The sequence below is a fragment of the Apium graveolens genome, chromosome 6 (assembly GCF_009905375.1).
Source record: "Apium graveolens cultivar Ventura chromosome 6, ASM990537v1, whole genome shotgun sequence".
Classification (NCBI taxonomy): Eukaryota; Viridiplantae; Streptophyta; class Magnoliopsida; order Apiales; family Apiaceae; genus Apium; species Apium graveolens.
This window is the reverse complement of record NC_133652.1, coordinates 305,756,270-305,770,612: the sequence shown is the minus strand read 5'-3', so window position 1 is coordinate 305,770,612 and position 14,343 is coordinate 305,756,270. Positions and strand designations below refer to the sequence as shown.

Genomic DNA, 14,343 nt, shown 5'->3' with positions numbered 1-14,343 from the left:
TACCTGAAATTATCAAAAGACGTATATTTTATTTACAACCGTTAATTTTTTAACACCGTTAGGGGATTCCTTTTCAAAATGCAAGACATGTAATTGATTATTCAAAATGGAACAACTTGTGTGACTGTAGTTTGAGAATATATAGTAGAATGTACATCTAAAGAAATTTGGGCAAAATGTATTGATAAAAATATTTAAATTACATTTATATACAGCATTCTTATATCAAGTATTATTTTAAAAATAAGGAAAATGATAACAAATAAGGCCGTGTTTAAGCATTAAAACTTTTTTAAATTTTCAATACAGTATTCAATCAAAGTCATTAATTATTTGTACAGCTGTATACCTAAATGGGTTTATCGATTCTGGATATATAATAATGACTACTATATTGCATTACGGTTTAATCTATTGCTTAAATATTCATAATTAGTTATATAAGTATATTTTAGCTCTTTATTAAAATTACTTAGTGTTATAGAAATCGCCGATTTCGGCGATTTATCGGTCGACATATCGGAAATCGACGAACTTCCGATCTAACAAGCCGGAATCGGTGCAGTAATCGTTTTTCTCCGTATCGCAAAATCCGGCTGAAATCGGTCAAAATCCGGTTGAAATCGGGCATAACAGAAGAGGGAGACACGAAAGTAGAGAGAAAATGATGTAAATACGAGAGAGAGGGAGAGGGTGAGAGGATAGGCGGACTCCGGGTGGGTAACTAGTTGAGGGGGGTTAACTTATTTGATCGAAATCAATGCAAAGTGCTTTTTTTTTCTTTACCTAATCAATAACATTTTCATTTCGTTGATTTTGTAGTAGCAATTTTAATTTATTTTAATATCTTCACACTTACATATATATTATATTTATAATAAAATAATAAATATATATGTTGGCATATTAATAATAATGATGTAATTTATAAATATTATAAAATTTAATATTAAATTACATTCGATTTATTTCTGATAAATCTCCGATTTCCGATAAATCACAAATCGGCACCTCAACCGATTTAGTTCGATTAACAATTTCGGTAACACTGATATTACTTAAAATTAAGATTTAACAATATCAAGTTTATATTAAATATATAAAATAAAAAATTATTTATATTTACTAAATTTTAGAGTTAAAATATGTAAGTTAAGAATGCATAATACTTTTAAAAAAACAAAGAATGTATCACTCTTTAAAAAAAGACTGTGCCATTAAAGGGGGTGAACTTATTAAATGCGTTTTCAAAGAGAGTGCATAGCATATAATGTAAAGGGTTCATAAAATAAGACAGTTATTAGTAATTATTTAAACACATCTCTAAGGGTGGTTGTTAACATTACCTAAAAATCAACATGCATATATTTTCTTATAAATAAATAAATATATATATATATATGTTATAATTATTATTATTTAATAAAAAAATTATAAATGCCGTAAGCCGCGTACTCGGAGGATAAACAAAATATTGATACTAAATCAAGTTCGTATTGTTTTATGTTTGTGTGCTTCCGTATCGTATATTAAAAATGTAAACACAATCCCTAAATTTTCATGTTATTTTGAGTGACATATTTCATATACGTATTTCATGTCCCGTAATAGATTGATGGATCTAATATATTATATTTTTCATATATAATATGCATAAATGGAATATTATCCATTTTTTTAGTCATTGTACCTCATGATCGATGTAAAAAAGACCGTTAGATCTTAAAATAAATAGATAATACAAAATACTTAATTTTAATTGTCTTTTATCTCCTATTTCTAAATAATTTTAGTTGTATAATCCTTTTTAAACCATCGATGGATTAACATTATTCGAGATAAAGTCAAAATAATATCAAACGGAACTCCTTAAATTTATTTTAATTTTTTGTGTCAACTTCAACTTAATTTTTATTAATATTGTTTCAAATTAATAAAACATTTTTAAAAGAGTAGATTTTAAAATTACAATTTTTTTACTTGAAAGTTCACATAAATAAGTTGGATCATTTCAAATCTTCATGTACCCATTTTACATTCAAAATGAGCCCTCCATTATCGGTGTTATAAAAACTTAACGGTTGTACAAAATGCACGTTTTTTTGTTAATTTCATGTATACAAGTTACACAATTTACAAATTTTAAATATACATCTTACATTTTTTGCATAATAAAAATGCAAATGAGGGTTAAAAGTGAGTTGAAATGTAGATGAATAGCTAAATTTTGCTTGTTTTAAAATCAAAAAGTGAAGAGCAAAAGTCCCGTTTTTTTGACAATTCAAAATCACACCTTCAACATTATCACCGGAACTTAATACGGTTCAAAATGTGAAAGGGCTCGTTAATCTCGACTTTTAACAAAAACACACAATACACCTTTGTGGGGTATTTTTTTTCTTGGCCAATATAGTAGTATTATAAGACAAGTGATAAAACAAATGCACAATTTATTATCATTTAAACAAGTTACACATTTTTTTGCATTCACAAAGAGCGTCATTTTATCATTTACAATTGGCTTCGCAATCTGCTTTTGAATTTGGGCAACCTTTATGTCCTCCAACACAACACCAACACGTATGAACATTCGTTGAAATTTCCTTTGAATCACAAGAGGTAGGAACACAAAAATGAACTCCATCTACCATCGGTAAGGGGCTCAAGTTCATCATTGTGTCGCCTGCATATTACTATTAACAAAATAAGTTAAAAATATATATTTAACAGAAATGTAAATGTTGATTAGACTTACATTGGCCAATAAAAGAGTTGGAGTAATAATAATCTTCAATGAAATGAAAATGGGAATAAAACCTCAACTTATAGAATAAGCATGTGGTGATAACTCTAAGTGCATTTGAGAAGATGCAGTTTCACAAAATATGTTAATGTTTTAATGTACTAATTAATGTGAAGTTATTTAATATTTTAGTATTTATTCTAGCAGTAATGATTTTCTCACACATTTATTAAATTAATGTTGTTTTAACTTTTAAAACTTATACTATAATGTAAAATTATTTTCAAAAGATTGACTAAATGAAAAACGAGATTAAATTGATGACAAATAAAAATATATGAGTATGTATGTACGTATATATATATGCATGTATGTATAAATGCATATATTAATGAATGTTCATATATTTATGTATGTATTTTTTGTATCAATGTATATGTATGTATGTATATTTGTATACATTGATACATATATATTAATACAATAAATACATATACATTGATACAATAAATATAATAAATACATAAATATATATACATACATACATATATACATTTATATGTATATAGTAATTATACGATAATTAATGATTTTCAATAAATAAATGATGAGCTGAATTAAATATTAGATATTAATACAGGGATTTAATAGTCATAATAATTAATTTGCTCACCAATTTTAAACTTTTATTCAGAAAAAAATGAAGTATGGAGCTATGTTTAATATGCACTTAAAAATACTTGTAAAATGGAGGGTGGACAAGAAAATCGGGAGGGAGAGGAGTATTTGTCTATGCATGTGAGCACTGTTTGAGGTGCACGATGTAATAGATTATGATAGTATACATTTTTTGCTACTTCACAATTAACTAGCATAATAACCAGTGCGAGGCACGGGTAATTTTCTAGGTTTTTTAATATATCATGCAATTATAATGTTCTTAGTTGTTTTCTTATTTATAAATGTTGTACAATGTCTAACGTATATCAAATACAATTTGGTTGTTTATCAATGTGTATTATTTTCATACAAGACATTACAAAATTAAACAATGTTTCTAATATAGCTGATTAAGCAAATATATATATATATATATTCTTATTTGTATTGTATAATTTGTATTTAATGAATTAATATTAACATAGTAGTCAGTGTACGTTTAAAACGAAATGATTAAACTAAATCCGTAGAATGTTGTCAGTATGTTTACAAAAAAAAGGTAAAAATTAACATAAATGTTGAATACAGAGTTGACCAAAAAAAATCAATTTTATTTAAATAAATTATATGTAATGGTCTATATTATTACCGAGTTCACTACTAACTTACAATTAACTTGCCCAAATTAAAAAGATAAAAAAATGCATAGCTGAAATCAGAATGACTTGCAATTATAATATACAATAATATAAAATTTACACTACTGTTTATATAAAAGTTGATTTTAATCAAAAAAAATAGTTTTTGAAATTAATGTATGCATGTATGTAAAAATGTTAGTTTTTTATTTAGAATACTGTTAATAAAGTAAGAAGACAACACAAGTTATAAGTGACCACACTTTTATTAAACTACATGATTAGTATGTGATTTTTCACTAACATTACATCAGTTAGTTGCACTGCTGCCGATAATTAAGTAACCAAAACTTAAAAGGAAATCCAGTACTATTATATAAAAAAACATTAAAAATTTTGGTATGATACTTTAGGTTATATTTGTGTGTCATCATGTAAATTACCGTATGTTACATTTCTTAGTAATTATGACGGTTTCAATAATTTATATGCTAAATATTGATTTATGTACATGTATAAACATTATTAACATCTAGTAATGCAATTGATTACTTAAATAACATATATTTATAATTATTCAAAAATTAAAATTATGTAATAAATAAATTATAATAATTTATATATGATATTCACATCATCACCGACAAATAATTCATATCTATTTTTTACGCAACCTGAGTATGGATCATGGTTGAAACATAAAAATAAATTATATATTGTAAAAACTTATCAATAATATTCATGTTTTCTTTCAATAATTCGAAGGAAAAATTATAATTATATCGTTATTTAAACCGTTTTTAAATTTTTTCATTGCGACTCTAATTTTTCTTCATATAATAATTCGATAATATTTTATACAATTCTCCTAAAATTAAATATTTTTTAATTCGATAAAGTTTTATAAATATCGGTTGAACTGATTAATTCATTCAAATTATTGAACAATATATATTTTTTCTTCAAATAGTATAAAATGCGTTGAATCAAATGCTACAATATAGTATAGATATAACTTTTATTTGAATAATTCAAACAATTAAAATAATTCAAAATATTTGTACAATATTATTTTGATCAATGAATATTGTTATCTAAATGAATTCTTTTTAAAAAGTTGGTTTTTTAAAGTAAAAAATGAAAAATAAATCGATTTAATATATCATTGTAATTTTAACAAATCTCGTGAAATCTCATATCAAATTTCGAATATTTTTAAAATCGGGACTAGTCCAAAAAATAATAATGCGTTACGGGTGAAATTAGTAATTTTAATACAAATAATCAATTGATTTGATTATATAAAGACCTCAAACACATTAATTTTTATTAATATAAGATATTAAAAAATTTCACCTTATTGGTAAGCTATTATCGCCGAACTTGTAATTTTAATTAACTAAATGTAGAATCTGAAGATGTTTTTCGGCCGGATCATGTAGTCAAATTTCGAATATTTTTTGAATAATGGGTCAAGTTCTGATTTCAAATTCGAAATAAACTAAAATTCATTGAGTCATTATAATTCGAATTTATCTAAATATGTAATACCAATATTGATTATTTATTTATAAGCGATTCTATTTTCAATATTTTCTCTAAAAATTATTTATGTACATTTTAATTACTTTTAATTACTTTTAATAATAAAAATATGTTAAAATATATGAGATATATTTTCAAACTAAAAAATGATTAATAAACAAGATAATAATCCTTTTATGTATTATGCCTAACTTTATATCTAGAATTCAATTATTTAAAATTAATTGTACAAATATTCAAGTAACTATTTTTTATACGGAATTCAAGTAACTATCTTTAAAGTTAAATAAAATATTCATTTAACACACTTACTTATGTGTGATAAAAGCCCTATGTAAAAAATATTGTTATATAGTTGAATGAAATATTTCGAGTTTGCACAAATCGATATCTTCATATATATTAATCAAGTTACAGTGTACCTTATAAAAGGTTTTTGTAGAAATTATATGATCTTTACCTGGGCATATAGAACACATCTATATATTCTCGAAACTATATTGATTATGAAATTTATTTTTGCATAAAATAAAATTTTTTACTTGTATTGTTATATTTTGAATTAATAAATAATATATTTGATTCAATTTTCATGCATTTTTCTTTTGTTAGTAGGTTCCATTATGTTTTACATAAAATATATTTGAATTGCATCCACGCACTATAGTATGGAAAATGAAGAGTAGGAAATTTTGATGGTAACTTAATATTTAATTTTTTACATTAAAATTTATATTTTTCTTAATATTCACATTTAAAAGTAAAACCTACCATTACATATTTATTGATGACCTTGCAAGTACATAGGTTTATAGGATTCCATGACAATATCACTTATTCTTTATTATTTTTAAGTGAAGCACTTAGGCCATATTTTTATATTTAGTTTTGCTAGAAAAATATATACAAATAACTTATTAATTGTATACAAAATCATATATAATTTTAAGGTGAAGTTTAATTTTACTAAATCTAAGTAAAAGTTTGTATATTCACAATAATAACATTGTATATTTAAATTTAATTTCATTTTACTTGTATTGTTGTGTTTGGATTAATAAATGATACATTTGATTCTTTTTTCATTTTTTTATTAGTTGGTTTGATTATGTTTTACATGAAATATATTTGAAATATATCCAAAATGTCTTCTTTAGACTAATTTTGATGGTAACTTTATATTTATTTTTTTACATTTAAAATTTATATTATACTTGATATTCATATTTAAAATTAAAACCTACTATTACATATCTATTGATAACCTTGCAATTATATGTTTATAGAATTACAGAACAATTATTCTTATTATTTTAGTGTGAAGCACTGAAGCACATATATGTATACTTAGTTTTTCTAGAAAAATATATAACAGTGACTTATTAATTGCATACAAAAACATAAATAATTTTGAGGTGAAGTTTAATTTTACTAAATCTGACTAAAAGTCTGTATATTCACAATAGCAACATTGTATATTCAAATTCAACTTAACTATTTACGTGTGAGCTTCAACATTGTAACCAGAAGGGTTTGTTTGTAAAGGACAAGCAAGGTAATCGACTGATAAAGGTTTTGTATGGTTGTAGACAAACTCCAAGGATGTGGTACAGAATCGACACTCATTTGTTAAGTTTGGATTTCACTAAAAGTCACACGTTAAATTAAAAAATCCGATAACAAAATTCTGATTGTATCACTATAAGTTGATGATTTTCTTGTAACAGGTAACAACTTGGATCAAATAAACAACTTTAAAGAAGAAATGAAAGTTATGTTCGAGATGACAGATCTCGTAAAGATGACATTTTTCTTGGCATGAAAGTGCAGCAAAATACGAATGAAATTTTCATATGTCAAAAGAAATATGCCAAGGAAATTTTGAAGAAATATGGATGAGTGCAAGCCTTCTGTGACCTCGATGAATAACAAAGAGAGGTTATGTGAAAAATATGGTGCTCCTAAAGTTGATGAAGGACTCTACAGAAGCTTAATCGAATGTTTGATGTGTCTGACCATAACAAGGCCGAAAATTTTCAATGTTGTGAGTATCATTTCAAGGTATATGCATTGTGCTAGTTAAATTCACTTACAAGCAGGTAAAAGAATTTTATGATATGTTAAAGGTACTACTGATTATGAAGTAAAGTTTAGTCAAGTTAAAAATTTCAAACTTCATGGTTATGTTGATAGCGATTTAGCTGGATGTGAAGATGACATGAAAAGCACATTAGGTTATTATTTTAGTTTTGGTTCTGGAGAGTTCTCCTGGAGTTCAAAGAAACGGGAAATAATAGCCCAATCGACAGCTAAAACGGAGTTTGTAGCTGTTACTGTTGCCCTTAATCAAGCCTTATGATTAAGGAAACTAATGATGGACTTGCACATGGAGCAACAAGAAGGTACAACTATATTTGTGGACAACCAAGCTGCAATTTCAATTGCCAGTTTCATGGTAAGACAAAACATTTTAAAATTAAATTCTATTTTCTAAGAGATGGCCAGATAGAAGGGGAGATGCAACTGATTCACTGCAGTTTAGAAGATCAAAGTGTCGACATTTTCACGAAGGCACTTCCAAAAAATAGATATGAATGCTTGAGGCATGAACTTGGGATTTGCAGCTCCAGAATCAAGGAGGGGTGTTAATTAATATGATTTTTGAAACGGAGATGTAATTAAGGACCATGAATATTTCTATTTGATTGATTATATGGCACCTTCTGTTAGAAGATTTTATTATAAAATTAAAATCGATTTCCTGATATTGATGCTATGCACTATAAAATTAATCCATGCCTATCAATAAAATATCACTCCATACTATACGATCATGTTTTCTCTTATATGTCTAACAATATCAGGTTGCAAATGTTCTATATTAAGGTTTCTGAAAAACTAGTAGAAGGGTACATGTAAGAATAAGAAATTCATTTTCATACTTGTTGGATTTAGCTCCGGTGTAAATTAGCACCAACAGCTTAAAAATCCGAAGTCTTGTCAGAAGCAACTCAAGTTGATAATCACTTGAACAGACCAGTTTTAGTATTCAGGAACAAATCAATACTTTTTCCTTCACAAAGCTGGGAAAGAAAGAACGTTGATAAGAGTTCCGCTAATGACATTATGCATCACTTCCTTACTAATTACTAGCAATCACCCTAAGCAGATTTAAACTAGCACCACTGACCTTCTAGTAAAGTCAACCACAACTGGATGAGAATATAGTATTGGTACGATGTTCAACTAGTTGCAGGCTTGCAGCCTACTTATGTTTGATAAAGAGCTCATCACTATAGCAAAAAACTAAGTAGAACTGTAGAACATCCGGAGCAGTAATACTTCCAGTGCTGGTCAGTTTGCTGACAGATGAGACTGTCAATTAAAACACACCTTTATATTGTTAAAAGATAATATCTTAAATCATCTTACAATAACCATATGGTCCTTAAATGAAGAAAGTAACTTGGATCAAATAGCAAGAATACAGAACCCTCTATTTTAGGAAAGACATGATCCAGGACATTGAAACAAAATGTTCTAAAAAAACAGGAAGAAAAATCAGTAAGAAGACATCTTTGCTCAGTCAAAGCCTCAAATGAACCAGTGTCACCACTCATAGGCCCATCATGCTGAAAGGCTTTACATGTATACACTTATATAAGGAGCTTCTCAATGGCATCCTGCAATCACAAGCACGTCTTTTAGAATTATGCAGAGACAAATTACTGTGTGGGACAAACAGCACATATATATTAGTTACCTTGAGTTGCTGTATCTGAGATTTCAGCTGGCTGCCCTCATTGCTCGTCACAGAACAAGAAATAACTGGTCTGGTTACCCCACATGCACGTCCAAGAGCTTGCTTAGAAGGAACAAAAACATAGGGCACATTCTGCATAAATAATACAAAGCAATTCATTTATATCCGGTGTAAGAAAAAAATAACTCGACCACGTAACACATTCAACAACGAGAATTGTCTCCTACTCTCAAAAGGAAGACCAAGGTCAGAGTTATAATTGACAGTCAAATTTACAAAATTCCAACGATTATTTCCCATTCAGTACAGTCATTGCACTATAGAAGTGAAATATACATTTGAAGTGTTGAGGAAAGAGCTTCAACAAAATTAAAAACATAATTATATTCTCTGCAAACATATTCACATTAAGCAGTACCCTGATAAAGTTTCTGTTTGTGCTGGGCTTGATTTTAAGTCACATAAGGAGTTACAAATAAAAAAGTACACATTGATTCAAGCGCAAACAGCATATGTACATATGTTATTAACAGTCAGACATAAGCTTTAAATAAGTGTAATCGACACCCAGATAACCTGTTTGCTCTATTACATATGTTGTTTTTATTACATATTCATATCTCAGACCCTGATCCGAAGTAAGCCATAGGTATGCTCAATTTGGTTTCATTTAGTATCCATTACAAATTGTAATGGATGGAGCTCAAAATGCACCATTACCGATGCAAAAACTTCATATAACATGCCCTGCATCAAGTTTAGAGCTAGACACTACACGCCTTTATTTTATTTTTTCCCAGGCAGAATACAATCACCCAGAAAAATAAAGCTAAAGATTCTGATATTAAAGTAAGTACTCATGCTAATGCACTCTACAAGCCTATCTCCCACTAAACATTACTATAAAAAACTCAAGCTCCACTAACAAATCCAACATATTAAACAATTAATTAACTAATACCACAATGCACAAAAGTAACTACAGCATACAAAAATCACAAATATAAATACAAAAAAAAAACACAAAGAAATATGCATACATACGTACACAGATATAGAAGTACCTTGTCTTCCGCAAGAAGGGGGAGATGGAGAAGAATCTCGAGAGGCTCGGTGTCAGCAGCCATCACCACAAACTCTGAAATTCCCCTGTTCAGTGTCTTTGTTGCTGAAATCAAAACCCAAAGAATTAACAGCATATATATATATAGAGAGAGAGAGAGAGGATATATATATATATAGAGAGAGAGAGAGGCGAGAGAGAGAGAGAGAGAGTTAACAGCATAAGCATATATGAGCTGACCTTCATTAGCACCCTTTTTAAGCTGCTTATAATTAGCAGCTTGTTGAACGAGATCAAGAATAGTAATAGTTAGCTGTGCATCAGCTAAAGGGTAAGCTTTAGGGTTCACAGCTTCTGCGCTCTGCAATTCAATTCAACAACATAATTATCAATTCATTCAATAAAAACACACACACGTGTAAAAGAAGAGAGAATAAAAAGTACCATTCTTGCTGATTAGAGAAATTAGGGTTTGGGGGAGATTGTGAAAGAAAGGAGGGGTTTTATATATAAAAGGAGGCGAAGAGTGAGCTAAAATTATAGGGTTAGGGTTTTTACGACTTCTCCCCCTAATATTCATCATTTTCATTATTTAATGTTTATTATTTTTTATTTTATTAATTTTGTATGGTCAATTTTGTTTTAATAATGATAATTGGTATGAGTTGAATATTAAATAATGCTTTTTTGCTTGAAAATTGAATATTGGTTATTATTATACAAGTGTATGTGTTTTTGGGAATTAGATTTCAAAAATACTTATAATTATAATAATTTTTTTAAGTTATTGGGCTTATTCTTAAAAAAAAATAGTTATTTGGGCTTCGTTCTGGGTTATGCTGATCGAGGCCTGAATTACTAGGATTCAAATTTGGCACAGCCCATATTAAGTTGGATTTTGGTTGGATTGACGCAGAAATATTTATTGATTTTTACAGATTTAAAATTGTGGTACTGAATTTTATATATGGACGTATATGAAATAAAAAGTATCCAAAACATTCTTTAGTTGTTATAAATCTCCGATGGGTTTGAAAACTGTTATTTTTCTCGGTTTTAATTAAAGATGTAGTTCTTTCGTGACTAGCATAATACTGTGTGCAAGGCATGTGTCGTTTTCTAGTAATATTGAAATACGGTATATATAATTTTTTAAATGTCAGATTTTTGCGCTTAAAAAATAAAGCATATAATTATTAATAATTTAATAATATAATTAAAGTGTACAACAATAGCAAAGAAAGTAGTTTAGGGTTGATGATTATTTATATGCTTAAGTGATGATTTATTATGTTACATTTATTATTCTTCTTTCTCAGGATTTGATGATTCCGATGAAAACATATATTTTTATTGTCCGTAATCTCTGAGTTAAATATGTTGTTGTATATTATAATTTTCCTAGTTCAAATATATAGGGTATGAGGTGATAAAAATTTATTGCATATGAAATTGAAGATATCTCAGCCCAATCTTAAATTTCTCAAATTGAAGTTTCGGTATAATGTTTTTAAAATACTTGGGGGAATATAGGCATATCTAATATTTATGCATGTGACATCTATATTATCTATCTATCTATACAATAATAACCGAAATTTGTATAATTTCTATTTTGATTAAACACTCATTTTAATCATCTCATTCCATTACGGCTGCCGATTTTCTTCATCAAATAATCAGAGGCGTTAGATCCAAATACTAAAAAAATATATTTCACAAGTTCTCAAGTTCGAATCCCGTTAATAACAAATATTTAATATTAGTATTTGTAAAGATACATATAAGTTTTGAGTATCGAATCTCGTTAACAACAAATATTTATATTATTTATAAATATACATATAACTTTTCAGGTTCGAATCTCACTCACCAACAACAAACGTTTACATTGTTATTATGAATAAGAATTTATCAATCATATACTATTTATAATATTTGAACTTAATTTGAATTTATACGCAATTAAATTATAATTATATAATCATTATTTAGTATTTAATTATTTATTTAGAATTTTAATGAACTATATAACATAGAAATGAAAATATTATAAATATTAATAAAGACCCGTGCATCGCACGGGCAGTAAGCTAGTATACTTTAAAATATGTCATGGCAGTGTTCATGTAAGACTATATATTATTTTTTAGTATAGAGACTAATGTAGATTTATTTTAATCATTCTTCATTTTTTCCCCTTTTTTTGGATGATTTCAACCTTTTTCACATTCAGATTCAATAATTATATATGTTGGCTTACCGTGTCAAACTATTCTAAATTCGATAAAATTTTCATATATCGATTTTTAAAAAATCGGGCTTATTAAACCCAGACAAAGCCCAATCCAGTGGGTTTTTTTGCATATCTAATTATAAGAATGACACACGTACAAATATTTTTTATCCTTTTTTTAATTACTTAAGTATTGTTTCATTCACTTATTTTTATATTCTTTTATCAATCATTTAAATTTTTTTAATTAAATCAACATAAAAAAATAACACGGTTATTGTTGAATTTATATAATTATACCGTTGGAACTTTTCTTATGTAAAAAATGGTAGGGTGTGTTAACTTCATACATTTAATATGGGAAATTAAATTATAATGAAGTTCTTGAACTATTGACGTCTGAGTCACTAAACTAAAGAATTTGTATGTTAAAAAGATTTTAACTAAATTAAAATCAGAAAACTAGGATTTTTGATGTTTATACGGATCAGAGCAATTTTGAATGTAATACTGTTGTGCAAATTTAAAGTTCAAATAGTTAACTTGAAATTTGAATCAACAATAATAACACTCATATGACACAAATTATTATAAGCTAGTTCCGATTATAAACTAGTTCCGATTCAAAATTTTATAAATTTAGATCCCTATATTTGACCAAGAACCCAAAATTTAGGGCCTAATTTAGGGTTTTTTGAATTAGGCTTAGAGAAAAAAATGGTGTCATGTGAGTGTTATTGTTGATTCAAACTTCAATTTTACTACTTGAACTTTAAATTTGGATATCACGGATATCTTCAAAATTTATTTGGTACGTATGAACACCTAGAAGACAAGTTTTTTTATTCTAATGTGGTTAGAATCTTTTTTACGGAAACATTTAGATTAAAAAAACGGAAAAGTTAAGTGACATGAAACACAAAATCTTTAATTAAGGGATCTCGACAATAAAATGCTAACAGTTGAGGTACCTATAATTTGATTTCCCCGTTTAATAATATTTAAAATAATTAAATATTCATAATGTATCATACATATTTCTAAGAAAATGAAAATATTTTATTAACTCATTCCCAAAATTCATATCCATTTATAGTAGATACAAATGATACCTCCACAAGTTATTTTTAAATTATATTTTTCAGAATAAAAGTATAAATATCAATCTTTAATTAAAAAATATATTAGAATAATAATACCCTGATATATCACTTTTATACACCTTAACTACGTGGGAAAAAAATTCAAGGAGACTTGTACTATGATTATTATATGATTCGATTTGTTAAATAATTATTGTATTTAAATATGTAAGTCGAATGACTATTTTACGATTCATTCAGAAAGTTGATTTGTTCAGAAATTTCAACTATCCAGAAAATATGATTCAAATTTACCAAATGATCACTGAGTTTGAAAACGCAGGAAAGAGAAACGAAATTTTTTAGTGAAAATTTAAAATCTAAGATTGTAACTCGAAACCAATGATGTAGTTGTTGTGATGCGATTTTTTTCACTTTTTTATTCAATTTTAATTTATGTTTGTAACTAGTCTTTCAGCCGTATCGGTCCTAGTCCGTGAATAATTTATGTCCGTGGACCTTAACGACCTCCGCTCGTGGGTCTTGATGACTCGTGCTCTGTGACGGGTCTTGATCAAGCCAGTTTTGTATTGGTATTTAGACAAGAATTCTA

At 27.1% G+C, this 14,343-nt stretch overlaps 1 protein-coding gene across 1 annotated transcript; it reads right to left on the bottom strand.

The window, feature by feature from the left end:
• Window positions 1–8,962: 8,962 nt before the first annotated feature.
• On the bottom strand, window positions 8,963–10,982 carry LOC141663642 (uncharacterized). The gene is made up of 5 exons (XM_074469434.1): window positions 10,857–10,982; window positions 10,653–10,773; window positions 10,414–10,517; window positions 9,350–9,481; window positions 8,963–9,269 (listed from the first exon to the last, which is right to left on the bottom strand). Exons 1-5 carry the CDS (start codon window positions 10,857–10,859, stop codon window positions 9,243–9,245), a joined length of 387 nt encoding a protein of 128 aa, XP_074325535.1. The 5' UTR covers window positions 10,860–10,982; the 3' UTR covers window positions 8,963–9,242.
• Between the last annotated feature and the right edge of the window lie 3,361 nt (window positions 10,983–14,343).